Source organism: Homalodisca vitripennis, chromosome 7, assembly GCF_021130785.1.
Source record: "Homalodisca vitripennis isolate AUS2020 chromosome 7, UT_GWSS_2.1, whole genome shotgun sequence".
Classification (NCBI taxonomy): domain Eukaryota; kingdom Metazoa; phylum Arthropoda; class Insecta; order Hemiptera; family Cicadellidae; genus Homalodisca; species Homalodisca vitripennis.
The window spans coordinates 135,206,427-135,230,807 of NC_060213.1; the positions used below are offsets into that span (position 1 = coordinate 135,206,427).

The window sequence follows — 24,381 nt, forward strand, 5'->3', positions numbered from 1 at the left end:
AGTGAATTTTAATAAATTGCTTTTCTCTGCATTCGGTCCTATTCACGCCCCCAACTCTTAACAGCACTTCTTTTAGCTTGCCGATGATTACACAACCAGCTGTCTCAGATTAGTTAAAGAGATGAAGGAAGACCCTTCCAAGACCAAAAATAGAAATTTGCTGCACTCCTCTCTGCTTCATATGTTCTTAGATAAAAAATATATTGTTACATTAGTAAACGAAAAACAAAAAAAAAATTGTAGGGCATCCAATCTTTGTTCCTCTAAATTTAGTTTAGAGATAATTAACTTACAGATAATATTCCTTATTGACAGTTCTACATTGTGGCAAGACTCATGATACACCACACCCCTGCAATCGAAAAAAAAAAAAAAAACTGTTAGAGAAACTTTCACATTTAATTGAACTTGGGGCACTTTTTTCGGTCTTGGTTCGTGCGGCAGCTTCCATTGGGATGATTGAGCTCTGGTTTCTACATCATAACCATAAGCCCATGATTCGTTACCGGTCATGATTCTATAGAGTAAATTTGGGTCATCTCGAATGTAAAAAACAAGATTATTGAGGCCTGCAACCAAATACCACTTCAGACTTTACAAAACGTGAGAGAGGAGCTAACTCTACGCTTCTCTCACAGCCAATAATTAGTAGGAGGACTTTGGTTTGAATGATTTGATTTTACTTGGCAAATCATTCCAAAAAATTAAAAAATTAAAAATAGTTATTAAAAATTATTGGTATCTCAGGTTATTATTTTTGATGAGAAAGAGATTGCAATCTCTGGTTTTCACCATTCTTTATTTTTTCATGCTCTTCAAAAGAAGGGGTCACTTGAGAAGGGTTTACATATAAAATTTTCTAGTTGCACACAAAGTTTTCAAAATCACCAAATGAAACTTTCTTTCCACATTGCACCACTACCCAACGTAGAACAAAATAGAGTTAGTCTTGACTTTTTATTCACCTTGTAAATCATTGTCACCTGTGGTTCAAAGGCTTAACCCTCCAACAGACCATTATCAATATACTTGATGACTTAGATTATTACTAAGTGCAATCGTCAACATGTTTGATGATAAACATTCATGTTGTAAATCCATTGTATCGGCCTAATAGCAAACGGTCAAATAGCATTATAATCTACACCATTCAAAAGCCAGAGAGGGATTTTTGTGTTTAGTAATCTTTGGATTTATTTTGGTCTGTACTGAACATTATTTGCACCAGCTGTAAAAAAAAAAAAAATAAAAAAACCAATGTAAACATTGTATATTTCTATTGTCAAGACAAAATTTTGTACAATTTGGAAATTATAAATTTTAGATATAGTATGTATTACTTCAAAAACATGTAAATACGTCTTTGCAAGCTATTATTTTGTCACAATTTAATTTTTTTCTGAAGTAAGAAAAAGTTTTCTTTATTTTATAACTACACAGTATGAAACAGTTATTAATAGAAAACATTTGATATATTTGTTATTATTAATAAGTTTTATAAGATAGCCTGCAAAACAGGCATGCATTTTAGAAAGTGCATTAACAATGAAGGGTTAACCCTCCAAGTTAACCAGCATGGGTCACTTCTGGCTGGTTTATACCTTCCAGTTGAACCTACCACTGGGCACAGCAAAAACCAATGTGTCACTTAAATCTGGCCAAACTTATGGATGTCCAGGAGCGGCAAATAACTAACCGTAAATGTCGAGATTCTGGGGTTCATGGGCAATTCGATAGGTCTAGTCTACTGTGGAAGATGACTGTTGGAGTTGGTGGGGTTTGTTCCCTAACCTCAGAGGTTCTTGCTAGCCTCAACAAGGGTGTGCCACCTCCTGCCTGCTTTGACTGGAGAGGCTGGTTCAGAGCTGGCCTCCTTAGGCATCTCAGAGGGATATCGTCAAGGTCCAAACATTTATCTGCTTTTACGATGTCCTACTAATGACATCAACTAGATTAGTCTCCAACTACACTCATCATCATGATGTGGTGTAGCTGATAGATCGGCAGTGGACAGATATGGTACTGAGCAATAAAAAACAACCACTTTCGGTCACCAAAAATAATTTATTTCTTAACAATATTCACAGCAACCTCTTTGATTAACCTTAAATTAAAGGAATGAAGAAAAATGATTAGAAGAAAGAGAGAAGAAAAAACGGTTTATTCTGGCATGTAAGAATAGTACTTAAACACTCTAGAAACAAATGATGAAGAAAGCTTAAACTGATCTGTACTAAAAAAAATTAGAAAAACAATACATAGTAAAAAATTACAGTTAAATGTATACACTGGCCAGCTGTTATGACAAAAAAGTCAAATGTTGTACTCTAATTTTTGTTGCACTTGTGACAATGACTGTAGATGCCAAGATTCCACCTCCTGTTACAATTACTGTAATAAATAACATAACCTATATTGGACTATGAGCATCTAATTGTTTACTGCTGTAGCGCTGCCGTGTTGAGCCCAGGAGCATCCTTCTTGGCAATACCAGATAGTAGCTTCTTGATCTCAGCTATCGCCTTGCCAGGGTTCAGGCCCTGCAATCATACATTTTGATGAGACTAAGATCATGGAAATGAGCAGACATCCTCGCCAAAAAGGTAGTGCAGTTCATAATGGTGGGGTCTGAGCCAGGTTGTGGGATAGCTTTCTCCAACAGCAAAGCCTTGTAAAATATCGGGTAAAGAGGATAAGAAACATTAATTGGAATAGAGCCTCAGGATTAAGACAATCTAAAATGTCCATCTCTCCTTATGCTAAAGGATGAGCATCTCTCCTAGATCAGAGTAAGGAGGATATAAGACTGATATTAGGGATATTAAACAGGACATGGCCCTCTAAGGAAACATCTTATGAGGGTGGGCCTTAGTCAGACTGACGAATGTAGACTCGCAGAGAAGAGGAGGAATCAGCAGAGCATATTTGGTTAAATTGTCCTGCCATTTCAAAAATTCGGAAAAGATTCCTGGGAGCATATTTCCTCAGCCCTAAGGACATCAGAGAACAGGAGCCCTCAAATCTGATAGGCTTCTGTAAAAACCTCAGATTTTTGAGAACACAAATTTAAGTAAGGGAGGCACAAAGGTCCTTTTTAGGACTAAGCACAGGGACAAACCACCTTTTTCCCTCAGGAAAAAAAAATCATGCAAGGTTAACTGTTAACTCTTGATTTCGGTAGAATTTTGAGTTTAGCTTATAGAATTCTTGATCATAGCAACAAGCAAACTGTACATCAACGTTGGAAATATATTTCACTTGAACCAGAAGTGCTCATACATGGTCAAAGCTTACAAAAAGTGTGCGAAGCTGGGGAAATAACTCGTTTCAGATAATTACGACAAATAAAAACCTTTAGTGTATTAAAACAGTACTATTTTTCAAGCAGATATTCCTTACATTTCAGTAAATTCCAATTTCTCAACTTAAGAACGGAAAAATGAATCAAACCAAGTGTTGGAAAAGTATGGTATCGCACCTTGGGACAGGTACGTGTGCAGTTCATGATGGTGTGGCACCGGTAAACGGAGAAGGGGTCCTTCAGCTTGCCCAGTCTCTGCTCGGTGGCCTCATCTCGGGAGTCAATGATCCAGCGGTAGGCCTGCATCAGCACTGCAGGGCCGAGGTACTTGTCCCCGTTCCACCAGTAGGAGGGGCAGGAGGTAGAGCAGCACGCACACAGGATACACTCGTACAGACCATCCTGCAACAATGAACATCCATGATCACTTGATTCTGAGGTCAATTTGTTTCATAATCAAATCAAATATCTTTATTGTCTTAAGGCAATTACATGCTGTGACATCAAAAATTCTAACAAAGGTATTGTCATATTCACAGTTCAATGTTTTCCGAAAACTAGTATTAAGCCTAGAATTTTGAATAGGCCTATTTTAAAAGTCGAGTAAAAATTTTTGTATTGACGATCCAGTTTTGGTTCCTTACTCAACAAATGCGGGTCACTTTACATACAATGTAAAAGAGGAATATCATGCCACAAAATTTGTTAGTTAACTGTTGTCCTTCGAATTGATTTTCTCTCTGTGTTGTGATGTTACATACAAGATTTGTCTGAAAGGTAACCGACCTGCATTCATATCTTGCCATTAGTGGCATACTTCGAAGTAGCTCCCAGCGGTGCTTCCACATCTTAAAGCAGTCCTCGAACGTAGTGGAATGGCCTTCAGCTCATGTGTTGCACTACTTTAACCCTCTCCCGCTCGCATTGTTTCCAGGCACTCACGGTGCTTCTAACCTCAATTAATTCGCTCTGCCGGTCGCACTCGGTCAAAATACGCGGCACCTCAACTTACACACGTTCTGTCATTGTAATTAACTATAATTATATATATTAATTATTTTACTATATATTGGTTCAATGAAGTTGATTGTACGAGACCAGGGAGGGGGCACACGGACAGCTGGGCGCCGGAGGCTCGGGTTGTTGCGCAGTTACTTGGTGAAGGTCATTGTCTGGCTCGCCGTCACTGTGACTGCCACTGTGATCGTGTTATCACTCCGAACTACATTCTCAATGCCACCAACCACTTCACAAGGCTCTGGTACATCACTACACTCACTTGAATCGTCCCAATCTCTACTAATAACGAGATCGATTTCACTGTCACGAAGTGTACGACAACAACCCGCCATTGTTTCCGCACAACTAATATAAATAGCAAAATAATGGAATAAATCTACTGTAAAAGTAAAGTAAATGGTCTCCTGATAGCAAACAACCCGTAGTAGTACAAAATATTGCTACTCGAGAGCAGCACTTATCGGCTCTAGTGAGTAAAGCAGTGCGTGCCGATCTGTGCCGTTTAAGCTGCAGTGGCTATGTGGTGGCCGTGCCGATTCATGCCTTGCGAGCGGGAGAGGGTTAAATCCTCTCGATATACTTGAACTGCTTTCATTTGAGCGACTTTTTCAATTTTTTGAACTACTATGTTCGGACTGTACGGAGGGTGACGAAACTGTGCAATCTTGTGTTTGACCAATAACTGCTACACAAGATTTGATGAATTTACCATGGTGAAGAAGTCTGTCACCGCTAGTTCAGACAAGCGGTTGTTTTCTTTTCATGGCATCACGCAATCTTTTCAAGAGTGCAACATAATATTCTTTGTTGACCGTATGACTTTTTGGAGTAAATTTGTAGTACACAACTCCCTGAAAATCCAAAAAATAATCAGCATTGACTTATTGTGGTTCTGACTTTGTTGTGCTTTTTTCGATCGTGGCTCTTCTTGTCTCTTCCATTGTGAAGATTGTTCTTTAGTTTCAGGATCGTAACCATAAACCCATACCTCATCACCAGTAATCATCTTCTTAAGGACATTTTTATTACTAACCATTTTCAAGTTGTCTAGAGTGATTTCACAGCAAAGGTTTTTTTTGCTTGATCGTGAATAATATTGAAATAAATCCCTCACACACGCAAGCCATTCCATTTTTGGTATTCCAAGATCATTTTCTAGTTCATGAACAGTTAATTGATGATCACCTTCAATCACAAGTTGCATACGCTCGATGTTTTCCGGTGTTGTTGTCAGTGAAGGTTGGGCAGAACGAGGGTCACTGTCAACAGATGTGCGGTCATTTTTAAACCGCCTGTAACATTCTTTTATCTGTGTTGTGCCTGTATTTTCATTGCTAAAGGCCTTCTGTATCGTCTCAATCGTTTCCATACAACTCGTGCCGAGGTTGAATCAAAATTTGATTTGAACTAATCGCTGATCAGTTCTTTCTGTAACTTTCAACAATACACAAATGCAGCGAACAGAAAAAATGTGTGAGATCAAAATAACACACGCTGTGTGCGACCCAAGGTGAAGCCAGAAACTTCAGAACTACGCCATTCAGGTAGTTCATGAGGGACTAATAGCAACGCTCATACCCCACAGAGGTCACTTGGGCGCACTGACATGAAGATATAAACGCAGGTCGGATTACTTTTCGAACAGACCTCCTATACAACATTAAGGAACTGATAATATGTCCTGCTACATATGAACTGGGACTACTTAAAGAGGCAATGTCTGTTATAAAGACAAAATGGACTCTGTCTTATTAATTTTGGATGAAAGTGAACAAAAAAAATACGAAAAGTAACCCTCTAACAAAACATTCGTGAATTTCTCTGAAGGACATTCTCAAGCAATATATTTATTTACCACACCAAGTAAACACAAAATTCATATGTTTTCATTTTACTCACAGAAGATATGTTTACATTGTACCTCTGCACACATGAAAAAATACTTCAGACACATTTATGAACTAACCAATTTTTTGCGGTCGTCCACGCTCTGCAGGTACTGCTGCTCGCCCTTGCCCTCATTCTTCCTCTGCAGCCACGGCTGGATGCTGCGGTACTGATTGTAGAAGTTGTTCATGTCGGGAACCAGGTCCTTGATGACATACATGTGTGGCAGAGGGTAGATCTTGGCTGGCTTGTCTGACGATGTGTCAATTTTGCTGAAAACAAACAAGACATTACATGTCCTGAGATGTAAAACAATACAACCAATCTTTGACAATCTACTATTAATTAATTGATCGGCTAAGTTTATCCTGTTACTTTTTCAGTCCTTTCACTAATCGTATGTAATATAATTACTCCATTACTTTTCAGCCTGAAAACTATAAATATTAATAAAGTTAATTGTTAGTTTTTAAAAAACTCTCATCAGGCCTGACAAATACAAAAAGAAATGCTTATACAAACTAAATCTTGTTGATCACAACATCCAAACCGCCATCATTTAACCAATATTCTAAATACAACATTGAAATAATAAATTATAGCACAAGGTTACATAAAAAAATTCATAGAGATCACAGTTAGAATGGGTCTTCAGACTCCAAAAAAGAGCTGTGAGAGTGATTTTGGGTTTGAGAGCCAGAGAGTCGTGCATAGATGCTTTTAGAGGGTTGGGGTTACTGACTTTGCCCTGTCTCTATATTCTCAAAATAATCCTTTACTCCAGATCAAAGTGCGCTTTGGTTCTCGGCGGGGATGTTCACCATCATGAGGCTAGAGGCAGGAACAACATTCGAATCCAACAGCACAGAACAAATGCTTTCAGAAATCTGCCTTCTCAGGTTGGTGTTAGACTAATCAACAGTCTCAATGAAGGTATTAAACAACAAAATGAAAAAAAAAATTAAAAGCTCAGTTGAAAACCATTTTGGTGACAAAGGCATTTTACTCTGTTAACGAGTTTATGATGAATCGCTGGGACAATTAAGAGCACAAGAATTCACAAAATCATATTTCTGGACTTGTAAACTGTAACAGAGAAGTTAGAATGAGGTCATGTATGTTTGAGCGGGTCATTGTCAGCGAGAATTGTCAGGTTGGATTTAGGACGATTGTGATACAATGTTTATATTGTCTTTTCACAATAAACAATATTATTATTACATTTTGATATGATATTGTATGTGTGATGAGAAAATTAAATACATTTTTAACTTTCTGTTTACAAGCTCATTGAGTAACAAATCCAAGTTAAAGTAAAATGTTGGTAATGTAAGAATTGGTTAACTAAACCTAAAAAATAATTGGTTTGAGTTTGAGAACCTAAAATCAAGAGTTTTAAATATTACAAGTGGAAGTCCCCACCTGATACAGGCCAGAGTGTTGACTCCACCGATGTTCATGGCGCATGATCCACAGATGCCCTCCCTGCAGGATCTGCGGAAGGTGAGGGTTGGGTCCATCTCATTCTTGATCTTGATGAGAGCGTCCAGCACCATCGGACCACATCTGGACATCATCACATGTGGAAAATTTTGTACATACATAAAACTGAACTCAAATATTTACCACTAAATCAACCATTACTCTTCAAATACTTATTCTTGTAATTACTTTTAGCTTTTTTAAACATGAATGATTACAATGACAGCAAGACTATCCAAAACTTGCTGACTAAAATCTGATCAACTCATTTCCACTCCACAACCTACAGTAACTGTTCCAGTATTCCTTCTATATGAGTCTTGCTTCCCTACCAGTTCAACTGTAACAATTCAATAGTTTTAAACAGATGTTTAAACCGATTTACAATTGTTTTAACAGCATTGTAGTTTTGTGAATGTTGACTTTGCTCCAGTTTACTTTCCTCTTAGTTGAGATCTGACATTGTTATGGACTTGGAGCACTAAGTATGTCCATGACGCCGACTCCTGGAATGTCATGTTCGTCTGAAGAGATTCAAAAAAAGTCACCAACGAAAGGGCTCAAAATGAATTGTTTTGACATCAGAGATATCTAGACTACAAAATATAGTGTAATCTGGGTATCCTCATTGTGTTATCAGGTGGACAATTAATGAGATCTAAGACGTTGCACTAAGAGGAAGGTGAAATGAAGCAAACTCAACATTCACATTGACACAATCCTTCCCACCATAGTTCTCATTCCAAAAGAATTTTTATCATTTGGATTATAAAACACTGTACATAGTAATTTATTTCAGTTAAAAAAAGTTAATTACTTTAGCAAATAGTCGTACAGTTAAAATACAAAACAATTTAAATAAATTAAACCATACTACAAATTGATGAAGTTTCAATAAAAAATAATTAAATAATTGCTATTAATCAATATAAATATGTAGTAATCCCTTTGCAAAATCTGCTTCTTTAAAAATTTGTAGTTATTACAAATTTTGTCATTAACTGCTGCTTAATCAATCAATGTTTTACTTTAAAAATTTTGGCCAGTAAGAATGGCGTCATACATCTATTTCGCAAAAGTTTCTAGTCATATTTAAATGGGTCAATGTTCTAAACTAATGTTAATTCTCTGTAAATAAACCTAAAGTAACGTAAAGTAGAGATTATAATGAATTCTGTGACGGTTCGTTAGTGTGAAGTTGGCCTGCAAAAATGTTGTCAAAAGTGTAATAGCAGATAGCGTATTTTAGATTTTTTAATTTTTAAATAATAAATACTTACTACTGATGATAGTTAATTGTCTGTTATTATTCCATCTGGCCATTTTTTTAAAATCAACTATACCACTTGTTAAATACTTCAAGAAAGATTAAGAAGTGCAGATTAGGTTTCATTACGCAATGCACTTTTACAATCAGATAAAATGAATGAAAAAACAAACTTGATTAAAAATTCCTCATAAACAACACCGTCAGAGTGTTATTAGAGTTTAATGGGCAGATGATTACAACACTCGAGATGATAAGAGCAATCAGTCTGGGATTCGAATGTTGATAAGAAACTGGCATGATACGGGTATTTAGTCAAGAGATACTCTATCCGTACGAGGTTAAATCATGTTTAAAAACACAATGGTTGAAAATTTTACAGCGGACAACAATTTTCTTCACTCTGCACAAAAATACAGGAACACTGTCTTATGGCTTAATGTGATGTTCATTTGTCTATTTATAGTGTTCAAACTGATACAACAGCTGATGGTACTAGGCAGGGATATGATGTCACGGCAAGTGGCAACTAAATCGTAGAAGCCTTGTGAAGCCAAACTCCACGTCAAACTATTAACCACGTTGATTTTAGTTTTAATGTAAACTTGTACTGAGTATTGTACATAGCATTTTTGTATCATGTATTTCAATAAAATATCTAATAACATGGTTTTTCTGTTATTTTCCTGGTTTTCTTGAAAAGGTTATGTCAGTACAGTATATATTTATATAGATAGTAATTATATTTCACGTCAAGAAATATACTTATAAATAAGCCTTCATGAGCACAATATTTCATTACACTGCAGATTAAAAATACTGTCAGTCGGGTTAATATTTTGTTATTGTTTAGAATTTTTAATTACAATAGTTTTTAAATATAAAAAGATACATTTCCTAAAAACACAAATGTTGAAAGATTTTTGTTTACTTTTTAGTAATTTTAAGCATTCAAATTTGGTATTATTTAGGAGAATCTTTAAATCAGGGCCTTAAAAATACAGCAAATTATATAGAAATATGATCTTTTAAAGTATTTAGATTGGAATGTGGATAATTCAAATTTGAAATTGTTCAATCGAAATTTGATAATCTGAGCTTTTCTCCCGGACTCTTGACATTTGCTTTAAAAGCTTATTACAAAACTTTAAAAAATAATACTTTGAACCAATAACTACTTGTTGAATGACCAAACCCATTTACATGATCAAAAATATCATAATGATCAAGCATAAAATTTACAATATGTAGGTTTTGAACTTTGCAGAAAACCGTCCCCATCATTTGCAGATAAATGTTCCATTATCCCAACACATTTTTCAGCTGATTCTCCAGTAATTTTGTATTTTATGCCTAATATTGCTCTGCATAATGGATATTGAATTGTAGTGATGCGCGATTACGAGATGTTACAATCGAAACGTTTCGATTGTTTGGACCTCTCGAGACATTTCGATTGTGATTCCCTTAACGAGAGGTTCTTACCGAGATGTTCCTAGCGATTGTTCCATTGCGACACGACATCTCTTCTCGTACCGGGCAATTGAAGTGTTTGACGAAATGTTGAAAACGAAATGTTTGATTCCATGATCCATAACTTTGTTTTTGCGATACACCATAAACGCTTGACGAGAGGTTTCTAGCGATTGTTTCGTTTACGTGTACGATCTATTGTATTCTTTTACTAGGCAATCAAAATTCTAAGTGAGATATGTTTGCCGATCGACAGAAGGATTTAACTGAAATATAAATTAATTTAGTTACTTTTTTTACTGACTTGACTTCCGAGTTGTTTTAACGAATTACTATATTAGCAGCTACATTTAACATTATACTACATTAAACGCCTATTCATGTTACAATAATGACGTATGAACAGTAAAACATTCAAAAAATAACATAGTAAAAAATAAAAACATTTAATATTTTAAAATAATAACCAAGAAAAGCTATTTATTATAATTTAAGATAATATACTCAATCTTAATGCTTGAAGAATTATAATTTACATTTTGACTAGACACTATAAAGTAAACTACTGGAATTAATGGAGGGAGAGTGGTGCAAACCAATATAATATGGAACGGAAGTATGAAAAACAGGTTGAGACAGGCTCGTGAAAAGTAAACAATAACAAATTGGCTTAACGAATGCTACAATCGAGAGAAACCTTTCGATTGTAAAGACCTCTCGCTAAGCAATCGAAACAATCGTTAAGCAGAACCTCTCGAGAAGGAACATTTCGATTGTATTAACCTCTCGCAATCGCGCATCACTATCGAATTGTCCACTCCAAAAGACAATATAAATGTACACTTAATTCTGCACCATAGACTGCAAAATGGTTTTCTCAAAAACAATACAAAACGCATAAAGCGTGTACATCATAGTTGACAAGAGTGTCCAAAGATATGAGTTATTTCAATATCTAGTTTTACAGAACACAATGGCCAAACAACTTTCCCAATGGTACAGTTCTTCTTCTATGGGGCAGCCTTATATTGCTATCCACTTAAGCTTCAAGGGCCTTTTGCGCACCCTATAAGCACACTATGAGACCTACCAGTCAATGATTTCAGCTAAACTTAATTCAGATAAACACATTGAGAACTTCACTATATTACTGCACAAAGACTACACTGCTACTTTCTCATCCAGCACTAAACAATTTGTTATAAGCTTTTGTAATAACATTCAGAACCGGTAACTGTTAACTTACGCGTTGAGGTCTACAACATATTCCTGCATTGTAGGCTTGGAGTCTGGCTGGTCCGGGTTCCATCTGTAGATCGCAAAGGTCTTGTTACGGACTGGCTTAGCCTCAACGGCAGCTGCAGGCGCAACTGCGCTCACATGCACTCGCTTAGCCTTCAACACACCACTTACACTCAATACTTTAATTCGAAAAAAAAACGGTACTTTGGGATTATACCGACCACACCCAGACATGAATCGTTATTTCACATTTCGTTTCTACTGATTACTAGATTAGCGTAGAACAATATTTCGTCAATATAAAACAGGAATTGTCTTATCGCAAACACCTCCCCATCCTCAGACAGAGGTCAAAGTCGAGCGTCTAGTAGATAACGTGATTGCAGAGTCTCGCCGCCCGTTCAGCTGGTGCATCGCTTTGTTGTACTTCCGTGTTTTACCTCTACATTTCTCCAAACACAAAAATTCAACAAAAACAAACATTTACCAAACTAAACTTTTTATTAAAAAAACACTCAAAACTTGTTTTTATTCTTGATCACATTCCGCCACCCAAAATGCGAGTGCCTCCGGCCATCAGCGCGGGCTTCGGCAGCACCGAAGGTGCTGCCGAAGCCCGCGCTGATGTCGACGAAAGAAAAACATCCCTCGAGATAGTACCTATCAGTAAAATATCAAATTCTAGAGGGGCTAATCAGAAATATAAATTGAATTGTAATGGAAAGGCAATGATGTACCGTGCAAATCACGTGATGCCGCGCGCGGCCTGCCGTAATCAGGATTCTCGAGAAAGATAAGATAACAGCGACAACAATACCGATCACAATACCTGGAAATGCTTGTAAGTTTGTAATTTTGTAATTGAAGAGTTGTTTTTTCGTTCTATCATGTTTGTTTCTATAAATTTCTATTTTTGTGTTCTTCATACTGGTGTGGTCGGTATAATCCCAAAGTACCAAAAAAAACAATAAAACTTATAAAAAGACCGGAACATTTATAACAACGTTTTTCTTGTGATGTGTAAGGTATTCTATCAATAACCGTATTTTAAGTTTAATTGTTGAGATATGTACTTGTCACTAAATTACACCATCAATCAGAAGTGATAAATGATTTGATTGATTTTGACACCAGAATTGGTACTGTACATACATGAAGTCTGGTCAGACTAAAGAATGGTTTGATCCAGTGGTGTATAGGAATTGAATTTCCTGTTACTATACATACAGATTGAGCCCTGCAATGGCAAAGAACCTTAATACAGACCACCTTATAGGTCAAGAGATGTACTGCAATTTAGCAATAAAAACTGTATTCCAGCAACATACCAGTTTAGCAAATACCAAAATCCCAGTGGTTCAAAATCCACATAAGGATTGTTCTAATTCTTTACAATATATTTCACCCACTACTTTAACTTTAACCTGAGTTTAATAGATTATAACATTTAAACAGTCTTAGTGTTTGTTCCATGTTACATCATGTTGTTATTGATGAGTTTGTACACAGCTCTGTTTCTCATAGAACTCTTCACTGCAAGGCCTAAAATAACTCAAGGTAATAACTGTGTTAGCAGTGTTTTGATGAGGTAAGTATTTGAAAACTTGGAAGATAGAATTTTTATTTGTCATATAAGATTTTGTATGCTGTATATATCATAACTTATGTTGAAAATCAGTATTAAAAAAGCTCGAGCATTCAAAATACAAATCTTATTTAGAACAAATATTTTGAACCTGTGTCCTTTATGGTCAACCTTATCCCACAATATTAGAGTATTGCAAAGTTTGTATTGTACAACTTTCATTAATCTATACGACATTGGACAGAACCAAAATGCTTTTGGCATACTTTTTTATTTAATTTGACACTAAAAGTGCTTTTAACATCCTCACATTGCTCATCTAACCCATAAAACAACCAAAATAATTAGCTGGGAGGTACTGTCTCATTCTCATTACAGCCCCAATTTAGCATTTTGTGATTTTCATTTGTCTAGTCCCCTGAAGGAGGCATTACGTGGGAAGAAGTTCCATGACAACAGGATGTCAAAATTAGTATAAAATATGAGAAAACACAAAAAATAGGTCTTTCTAGTATAAAGAAAGCTAGTAATCGACAACTTATTTCAATAGTAGTTCTGATTTTCAAACTTTCCAACATTTGACATATACAACACTGTCGACGATACCAATTTGGTTTAGGGCACATGGGTTCTTGTAATATGTAAAAGAAAGTAAAACCATTTGTAATATATTTTAGCTTCAGAGATTAAATAAGTTTTTGGGTTTCTAATATTTAAAAAGAAGTTTAAGAAAAATGATGTACTAAATAAATAAGTAAGATCTGCTTATTTTTGCATTCTTTCAAAGCATTATCACTTATGCTATCTTACCTGGGGTAATAGTAATCAAACTAGTAGGATATTGCTACTTAAAAAAAAAAGTTGTTTACTGAATCTCGTACATTAAGATAGCTCTAAATGGTTTTTGGACCTTTGAGATTATTACCTAGATTTCCCTTAGATTATGCCCCAAATAACCCAATACTATAAGATATGTGAGAATGTATATGGGCAAAATTAATTAATTTTAAAACATTCAGGTTGTGATTTTCGCTACAACATGCTGACTATATTTACTCCAGCTCCAATCATATAATGTAAAATAGGTTAATAATAAACAAACACAAAGTTTAAAAAAATAATGTTGAATTAAATCTACACACTTGAAAAATAAGATGCAATATTGTTTTATTAAATGAACATACTTTGTACAAACAAAACATTTTAATTGCTGATCTTTGACAGTCGTTTATTCCAATTTCCATACCTTATAAATGGTGTTCAAAATTATTGTTTCCATGATCATTTATACACAATCTAGTGTGTTTAATGAAACCAAGTGTAATGTTTCTGATAGCATCTCGGTCGTTCTTACGTAGTTCGCAAGCATTTAAAATTCAGTTCAATAATTCTTCTTTGGAATTATCTGGGTATACAAGTTGCTTTAAATGATCCCAAAGGTATGATGATTCAGTTTTTCATGGGATTTAAATCAGGGAACCCAGGAGGCCAATTGATTGGTCCACATCGACCAATCCATCTGCCTGGAAAACTTATCTGCAAGTGCTCTCTAACATTTTGTAAATAATGTGCCGGTGCACCATCATGTTGAAATATAATTTGATGTCTTCTTTCAAGTGGCACATCTTTAAGTAGAACTGCAATTTAAAAAGTCTTGTACAAAAGACCAATTATGCGGTTTTCAAAAACAAATGAGCCAATTAACTGGTCCCCAATTATACCACACCATACATTTACCGAAAATCAAACTTGAAAGTTCGACTCTATAACATGTTTTTGGATTTTCTGCTGACCACCAATGACTATTTCTCAAATTTAGAATTCCATATCTTGTAAACATCGATTTGTCAATGAATAAAAGACAACTTACACTATTTAGATTTTCTAACACCCATTGACAAAATTGTAACCTTAATGCATTGTCACATGGATGAAGATTTTGAACTCTTTGTAAGTGATATGGATGAAAGTTATCTTTCAATGTTCTCCAGACTGTACTACGAGATATGTTTAATCCATTTGAAAGTCAGCGAGTGCTAAGTTGAGGACTGCACTGTATCATGTCAATATTATCTTGTTTGCGTACAGGATGTTCTCTCGAACATTTAACGGTTGGAAAAGATCCATTTGTTAGAAAGTTATTGAAAACCAATGCAAATTTTACATGAGTAGGTGTTCTTCTGTTCGATAATCGTCTTTCATATTTATGTTTAGCTGCACGACTACTTCCATTGCCAAAACCATAGATGAAAACAATATCTGCGTACTCTTGATTTTAAAATGTAAATGGCATCTTGTCATTAAAAACACGAATAAAGTACAAATAATACAATAATACACTGCATGAACCAAAGATGATAGACGAGTTACTGCAACAGCTGACTCGTTGGGCAGCTATAAAATAATAACTTGTATTTAGGTATCGTTACAGCAATATTGCCAACTTGATTTTTATAAAGCATTTCAATTGACGCTGTATTTAAAAAATCTTGTTTCTCAACTTACAATGTTTTATACTGTAAATTTGTTGTAACTATTTACTTGACTGAAAAAAACATAATTAAATGTTTTTACGAAGAGCCTTCATTTAATAAACAGATATTGCATTTTCTGTCTTATTTTTCGAACGTATAGATTTAATTAAACATTTTTTTTAACCTTTGTGTTTGTTTATTATTAGCCTTTTTTTCATTATTGTCTTCAGAATCAAATTCAGAAATAGGTGGTCTTGCAGGTCTGGGACGTATTTTATTCAATTTTTCAGTTCATTTGACATCAAATCAAATAAATTTAACAACTATCTTTACACAAAAAAAAACATCAGTTTCGCTTTATTTCCGTCCTTTCCTAGAATATCGGGCAAAATCTTTCGCTAGCTGTAGCTCAATAACAAAGCGTTTCCGAACATATGTTTAAATGACCTTATTTCATCATTGTGATGAGAGGAAACGACCTGAGAAGTTTATCGGAGTTTACTTGTGGGAAACCCTGTATAAGTAGGTAAATATGCTCGTATCATAAATATAAAAAGTTAATGAGTACCCATGTGATCTGAGCTTGAATTTATGTACTGTCTTGAGGGATGTTTTCTATTTACGCCAGAAGTGAGAGGTGGCACCACTGTTAGACCAGTGTGATCTTTTGGAGATGTTGGACGATTTGGAATGTGATTTGTGATTGGGAAAGTAACGATCGGAAATGCCCTGGCCATCAGAGGGAGCTTCAGTGGCCCCGCATTTCTGGTAAAAAAAGTAAAAAATCCCTCGAGATAGTGCTACTGAGAAAGTTTTCCACTGTAAACCTAATTGAGGTTGGGGATAGAGTATCTAACACGTACATTGACCAACATATCTTGTACAGCCATAGAAATGTATAACTGCCTACATGTTAACATTAAAAATTTAGACTGTAGTAGTTTCCAGTCTTGACAAGGACCATTCTTGTACAATGTTGTTTTTAAAAGGTAGATTATTTTCATAAATTTAATATAACTTAAGAGTAGTTTAACTACAATTTTAAACTTAACTTTTTGACGTAACCTATATTAATCTTTTGTATTTGTCATTTAGCAATAAAGATTCTTGATTCTTTGAATGAACATGAGATCATTGATTCGTCGCCAAATGAGTAAGCTTTCAAGTGGATAAGCTGTGAAGTGGATAAGACAAGATTCCTATGAAAGTTATAAAGGCAGCTAAAGTTGTGTAAAGATTTGGTTAACTCATCACTAGTGTCAGGCGTATTAACCAAGAAACTTAAAATATCCAAAGTAGACCCCTGTACAAAAAGTGTAATGAAAAAGATATGACAAATTACAGGCGAGTTTTGTTATGTCCAGTCATTTCAAAAATTTATGAAATGGCAATGTATAAACAGGTGTATGAATATTTAGGACAAATTGTATACTTGATAACGTGCGACATGGATTTCGCCAAAGAAAGTCTTTTTTGTTTGCAGCAATTTCTTTTTGGAACCGGTAATAGAGCCTATTGATAGAGGGAAAAATGTTGGGATTTTTATGAACATGTCCATTAGTGGTGTCGATCATCATATTTTGCTCAAAAAATCATATGATATTGGAGTAAGAAAAGTTATACATAAATAGTTTGAGCCCTATCTTTCTGAGAGAAGTCAATTTGTAAAAGTTACACATATGTCTAACAAAAACAAATTATTATATCAACTTCTGACTTGCTACTAACTCCAATGGTTTACTCCAGGGAACTATTCTTGGGCCCTTACTTTTGTTAAAGATGTACCCCAGTCACTCAGATAGTTTATGTTTGTATGCTGATGATACTAACTTGAGAAGATCAGCAAAGACACAACAAGAAATTGAACAAGTACTTATGAATTGGCTAATAATTAACAGTTTTGTGACTCAAACAATCTTTTTATAAATGAACAAAAAACCAACTTTATTACTTTCTTAACAAGTAAAATAGCTGGCCAGTACATCCATACATAATTATAGGCACAGATAGCATAGAGCAGATTAAAGAAACTAAATTCTTGGATATGAGGATTGATGAACACCCTCTAGAGCAGGGGTGCCCAACCTTTTTTACCCAAGGGCCACATTGTAAAGCCTTTATGGCCAGGCGGGCCAACATCCCAGGGGATTTGGAACCCCAAACAAAACGTATTGCCCGGGGTTTGTTCCAGAAATCTTGTGCAAAATATGAGTTTTAAGGTTATTTGGCCCTTGTTTCCTGATTATTGTAATTTCTTATTATTTATTAGTTGTTAGGTAAAGGTTTATAATATATTATGTTTTTAGGTTCTTTTTGTAGAAATAAATATAAACCCAGACTTTTGGATGTTTGCTCTAATTCTGAGGGAACAATAAAAAAGTCACCAATAAATTGAATACATTGATTTTAATTAATCCTACTAGCATACTAGGACATATAAATTACGTGGCGAGTGGGGACCTTGAGTTGGGTAGGGGTTACGTCGCCGCACCGCGCGCTGTGCCGTGCTTTACGCGCGCTCTATTCGCCAGCCGGCAGCCACCACCGTAGTCAGTGAAATCTGTCTGCAACTCATACTCCACCAAATTAATACGGCTCGTTCTACGTGAAATCGGCTGGACTGCTTGGTTCTCAAAATTAGTATTTATTTAATATTTCAAATGCTTGTAAACAAATTTGGTTGTTTTGGCAACAAGGCGGGCCACATAAAACTGACTCGCGGGCCGGATTCGGCCCGCGGGCCGTAGGTTGGGCAGCCCTGCTCTAGAGTCAGGTTAGCTCTCACCCAGGATCATAGATTATAGGCCTAATCCATGCTCTTGGGCAGGCCTGTCACCCTTTGGATAGACTGATCGGCCTTTGTACAGATAGGCTAGTTAGGGTAGGTGAGTTTGTTTTCATCAAATTTTTAGTATTCCTCCACCAAGAACTTAATTCCCTTCCCGCCCCAAAGTTTGTACATTTTAAGTGGGTTGATTCAAATTTGAATTGTTACTATTAATTTTCTGTACTTTTTAATAAATTTCTGGTACTTCGGTATTATCCAGAGACCACTATTTTTGGAAGAGTTTTTCTTACTGAGGACCTAAAACCCTATATTATTAGAAAGAGCAGACTTCATTTGATAATTACATGTTATTTTGACAATCGGTTCTTGTTTCCTGCCTCTCAAATAAAAGTGATGTTGGCGAGACAGAGGCCGCTCTGTACCTATCTACTATCTGATATTACACGATATAAGTAGGTTTCGATTAGGTTATCATAAATACGTTGGTGTAGCAGTACAAAATTAAGATAACCTTTATGAGTGCTCACGTTATCTGAGCTTGAATTTGGGTATTATCTCGAGGGTTGTTATTCTTTTTTCACCAGAAGTGTGGGGTTCCCTGAAGCCCCGCACTGATGGCCAGAAGCATTTCCGATTGGTACTTTCCTGAGGTAATTATTTACTTTAGCCACTTCACACTATTTCCCAACATTTAAACTTGAAATAAGAAAATAAATGTATAGGATACTCATACAATAGATATAAAAGGGATGAAAGCCCAAATAATGACAGAAATTACAACAGAAACACCCCTGACCATCAATAGTATGTTTGAATTTTAGTTTAGAAATCTTAGGTTTTATCTCGAATAGTCAAACAATTGGACCAGGGAGGAATTTTGGCTTCTGGGTGGGGAGATAAAAGCTAAATTCGAGCTCAGATCACGTGAGAAAGGAACTGAAATGTCCCCGGGCAGCATTGCAGGCTTCCGTGGCACCGGCGCCACCCCACACTGTTGGCAAAAAAAGAAAAATATCCGTAACGAGTACTTAAATTCAAGCTCAGATCACGTGAGTGCCCCTTACCGCCTCTACAAAAATTGTTGATGACTGGTTCAATCATCAGTCACTCATCAAAGGTAAATTCCATTGTTTTCAGCAAAGATATTACTGTAGCTAAAAATAACTAATTAATAACAAGATGCGCATTGGTAGAAAATGTTGCAAAAATGTCTAGAAAAAGGAGCAGAGTAGTAAACGTCAACATAGAAGTAGAAATTGTTGCAAAAACAGTTTCTTCAACTTTGTTATCCCTTCTACCTCCCACCCAGAACTCCAGATTCCACTGGTCCCCTAGATTGTTGGGTGTATTCGAGATATAACCTAAAAGTTGAAACATATCAGTTATTGTGCAATGGATCACTATCACCTAAAAATTCTTTCTGGGTATGAAAACATACTATTTTAAGAAATTGATAAAAGTGATTTCAGATCATTATAGCTAACATGGCTGAGTAAATAGCAACTAGAGGTGAGACTGTATTTCAGTAATCAGTACTTTGTAATGGTTACTTTTCTTCAGTATCTGTAACGGTTACTGAGAACTAAAAATACTGAATACGAATAATTTGTATCTAGTACTCCATATGATTACAAGATACAGATATTTTCTCGTACTGATTACTAGTCTTGAAGTACTCATATCCTCACTGATACCGAATACTGATATACTAATTTGGGTACTTTGGGATTATACCGACCACACTAGTATGAAGAACACAAAAATAGAAATTTATAGAAACAAACATGATAGAACGAAAAAACAACTCTTCAATTACAAACTTACAAGCATTTCCAGGTATTGTGATCGGTATTGTTGTCGCTGTTATCTTATCTTTCTCGAGAATCCTGATTACGGCAGGCCGCGCGGCATCACGTGATTTGCACGGTACATAATTGCCTTTCCATTACAATTCAATTTATATTTCTGATTAGCCCCTCTAGAATTTGATATTTTACTGATAGGTACTATCTCGAGGGATGTTTTTCTTTCGTCGACATCAGCGCGGGGCAGCACCGAAGGTGCTGCCAAAGCCCGCGCTGATGGCCGGAGGCACTCGCATTTTGGGTGGCGGAATGTGATCAAGAATAAAAACAAGTTTTTAGTGTTTTTTTAATAAAGAGTTTAGTTTGGTAAATGATTGTTTTTGTTGAATTTTTGTGTTTGGAGAAATGTAGAGGTAAAACACGGAAGTACAACAAAGCGATGCACCAGCTGAACGGGCGGCGAGACTGCAATCACGTTATCTACTAGACGCTCGACTTTGACCTCTGTCTGAGGATGGGGAGGGGTTTGCGATAAGACAATTCCTGTTTTATATTGACGAAATATTGTTCTACGCTAATCTAGTAATCAGTAGAAACGAAATGTGAAATAACGATTCATGTCTGGGTGTGGTCGGTATAATCCCAAAGTACCCTAATTTGAGGCTGACAAAAACAAAATAAATACCGTGATCATAATATTCCAACTGCAAAATATTGCTAACTCAAAGTCTAAATCACTCATCAACCCCGGTATAAGTGTGATATTCTTGAATTAATTATTGAGTAATATTTTTTCAAAGAAAACTAAATAGTTTATATAATACTGTACATTGAGTTAAAAGCATTAAATTATGTAAACTATGATTAGATATTTATGCTTTTAATTCAAATTAAAGTAATTTGAGTAATACAATCAAATCAAAGTAATACAAAACTGTGTTAATATACCAAAAATGCACCAAAGAAATGTAATTACTTATAAAATAGAATTTTATGTTCATAACCTTAAAGAATACACAGTGTAACAGCCCAATTGACTCTATTCAAAGAAGTAGAAGTTTGATTTATCGTACAATTCATTAATTACATATCGGGTAGGGTCCAATAAGCGGACCCGGTTTTTTATATCGAAATTGGCAAACGATATTACTTAATCATAACCATCGATATAATCAATCGATACTGATGAATTATTTTTAACAACTTAAATAATCTATATGAACAGCTGTAAACACTTTCAAACAATACAATTAAGGTAATATTTTAAATTTCACGTAACATTGTGTATTAAAATGGCCGTCAATCTTAGGAAGCTTCACGAAATTGCTTTAAAAGACGATAAAATATGTTTTTTATGGCTTCAGGATGTTGGGTTAGTACCTAAGAATCCATTATGTGATATTTGTGGAAAGGTAACAAATGTAACTGTCAGAGGAGCTAACATGGTCGTCTTCAGATGCAAAAAAAGAAGGTAATGGTGGACACAACTTTAGTAAAAACGTTTTCGTTCTGTTTCATTTAGTTAAAGTTATGAGTTTCCCTGATTTTGGTTATGTTCATTTATTATTTGTTATCATTAAATTCACATTTTAATTTAAACATATGATTGTTATTACTTTTATATCGATTGATAGTCTAGTCTATGATTCGATATGCGAATATTAGGTATCGATGATTATATTCTTCGATATAAAAAACCGGGTCCGCTTATTGGACCGTACCCTACATATCAAATAGTATAAACTTAGTAACAATAATAAATTGTGTTTATACATTTTTTACACAATTGCTGTACTTTTGAATACTGTTAATTACATCAAAGCATTTATAAAACTATGTGTTTGATACAGATTTCAAGTATCCATTATTTTAAGCGTTACAAGCATGGAAATACTGATTTAAAGTATCCAGTATTTAAAACGTTACAAATACTAATTTAGAGTATCTGGTATTTAAAATGTAACCAGTACGGAAATACTGATTTCAAGTATCCAGTATTTGTACTCAGTATCGCTGAGTAATGGTATCAGAAGTAATGGCTACAGGTTCCTACTGATTTAGCCCATTTCTAATAGCAACCCATTTGGCAATTTATGGAGTATCCCTAAAAACAATAGTTATCAAACTTTAGGCTAAACATATTTATTGAATAAAGTATCACAGTAACACAGCATATATTATCAGCATGTGCAAATAGCGATGGAGGTGTTATAATAGTGAGAAAAACTGGTTAAAATGTCGCTATTAAATAAAATTTCAAAGATAAAAATATATTCAAAACTAGGGCAATAAACTTATCCTTGAGGAAAACAGTGACCCATTACGTAATTGAGAAAAGCCAGAAAATGAAAAATTTAAAACTCAAATATCATCTAAATGAATTATACTGATTATATTTCATTTGTAGTTAGCTAAGTGTAAATGTTAAAATTACCTGAGCTAAGGAAAGCTGGCAAACCCTTTGCAGCAACTTCTCCATCGAAGGAGTTGCCATTTTCTACTACTTAATAGCCGATTGTTCAGACGACAAATGCCTCAAGGAGAAATACCTTCAGATAATTAATACCAAAGAGTAACCATATTTCAACTATCAAACGTTGTACGAGTATATATGTATTTAATTCGTACCAAGTCGCGTTTATACATGTTACATATTTAAATTAATTAATTAAGCTAAAATTGCTAAAAGTTCAAAACTACCCAATTTCTATTTAGAAAAATGTCATCTAACAAAAATACTAAAGTAATGTTTAAAATACAATTAATTGTTAAAACAAGTTCCTAATATCTTGTCTTTAGGCCTTTGACCATGGGATACAGCAATGGTTCCCAACTGGTAGTTCGACGACCCCCAGGAATTCGCGGGCCCTTAATAGGGCGTTCGCGAAAGGTTAAATTAATACACTACTTAGTTTTCAAGTTTAGTGTTCTTAGAGAACATTTAGTGAGCAGTATGTGACAACACTTATGGAAAATATAAAATGTTTTCATAGTTCTCGTTTTATCAAATAAATTGGCAGAAGTATTGCTCGAAACACTGGGTGCGCATTTGTGTTATTTTGTACATTATATAATATAACGAAGAATATTTAATGTTTGGCTTCACATATTCAGAAGCTGAGGAAAGCTTCAAATCTCAGGCTTTATTTCTTTTGAAATATTTTCTATCAGTGATGAAGCTTGCAACGCTTTATTTTTTTACTCTAAATATTTATAATAATATATTGACAAAACTAATTATGTGTGATATATTCGCTTTGCAATTTGATGAGAGCACAGACATTAGAAACATCAATACGTATTGGTTTTCGTTCGTTTGATCTGAGAAAAACAAGTATATGAATAGCATTTCTTTTATGTGAATTACTTTACACAACTGCCAAAAAATTAAATTTCTACAATTGACGAGTTTTTTGTTACAAAAAAGCTACAAAAAAAGCGGAGAGCAGCTTGTATTAGTAGCAATTACTTTCAATGGCTCTGGCTAGTAAAGAGAGCAATTTTTATATCTTTTTTAAGCTTCAGCTCTTAACTATGCTGGCTTATCAGGGACACAATATGTCTATAATTCCGGTTATATCATGATTGGACCTCCCCGGATTCGCATCCGAGATCATTCGGTTAGAGCGCCGTTACTATATCCACTAGTCACGGAGGAGGATTAGTCGGCACTTAAAATGGCGACCGGACCATAATTAAATTTATTCTTTGGCTAAGGGCGAATTTGGTATAAAATTTTAAAAAAGCTCAAGTTATCAGTCCACGGTATAAAGGTACCTCGTTTTTAATTGGTTGAAGATGTTTCATAACGTCAAAGTATCAGCTGAATAATATGAATGTGAAACTATTGAGGAAACTAATACAATAAATCATTATTTAACATTCTGTATAGTTTTTATTAAGAACATTTAGTTTACTTAATGTATAAACAGACACTCCAATAATTATTAAATTTTATTTTTGTGAGACCTTTCGTGTTCAAGCAACACATCATCAGACCCACATAACTGAAATAAAACTTGTTAAAGTAATAATACATTTACTTTTGGTTTTGTTA

At 35.0% G+C, this 24,381-nt stretch overlaps 1 protein-coding gene across 1 annotated transcript; it reads right to left on the bottom strand.

The window, feature by feature from the left end:
• Nucleotides 1-2,142: 2,142 nt before the first annotated feature.
• On the bottom strand, nt 2,143-22,889 carry LOC124366366 (succinate dehydrogenase [ubiquinone] iron-sulfur subunit, mitochondrial-like). The gene is made up of 6 exons (XM_046822869.1): nt 22,759-22,889; nt 11,677-11,825; nt 7,631-7,774; nt 6,288-6,480; nt 3,479-3,703; nt 2,143-2,540 (listed from the first exon to the last, which is right to left on the bottom strand). Exons 1-6 carry the CDS (start codon nt 22,816-22,818, stop codon nt 2,439-2,441), a joined length of 873 nt encoding a protein of 290 aa, XP_046678825.1. The 5' UTR covers nt 22,819-22,889; the 3' UTR covers nt 2,143-2,438.
• Nucleotides 22,890-24,381: the final 1,492 nt, after the last annotated feature.

Coding starts and splice junctions, on each gene's coding strand:
- LOC124366366 (XM_046822869.1), bottom strand. CDS start 22,818: ATGGCAACTCCTTCGATGGAGAAGTTGCTGCAAAGGGTTTGCCAGCTT. Junction 3,704..6,287: donor TGGACGACCGCAAAAAATTG/GTTAGTTCATAA, acceptor TCATTGTTGCAG/GATGGTCTGTACGAGTGTAT. Junction 2,541..3,478: donor GCACACGTACCTGTCCCAAG/GTGCGATACCAT, acceptor GTATGATTGCAG/GGCCTGAACCCTGGCAAGGC.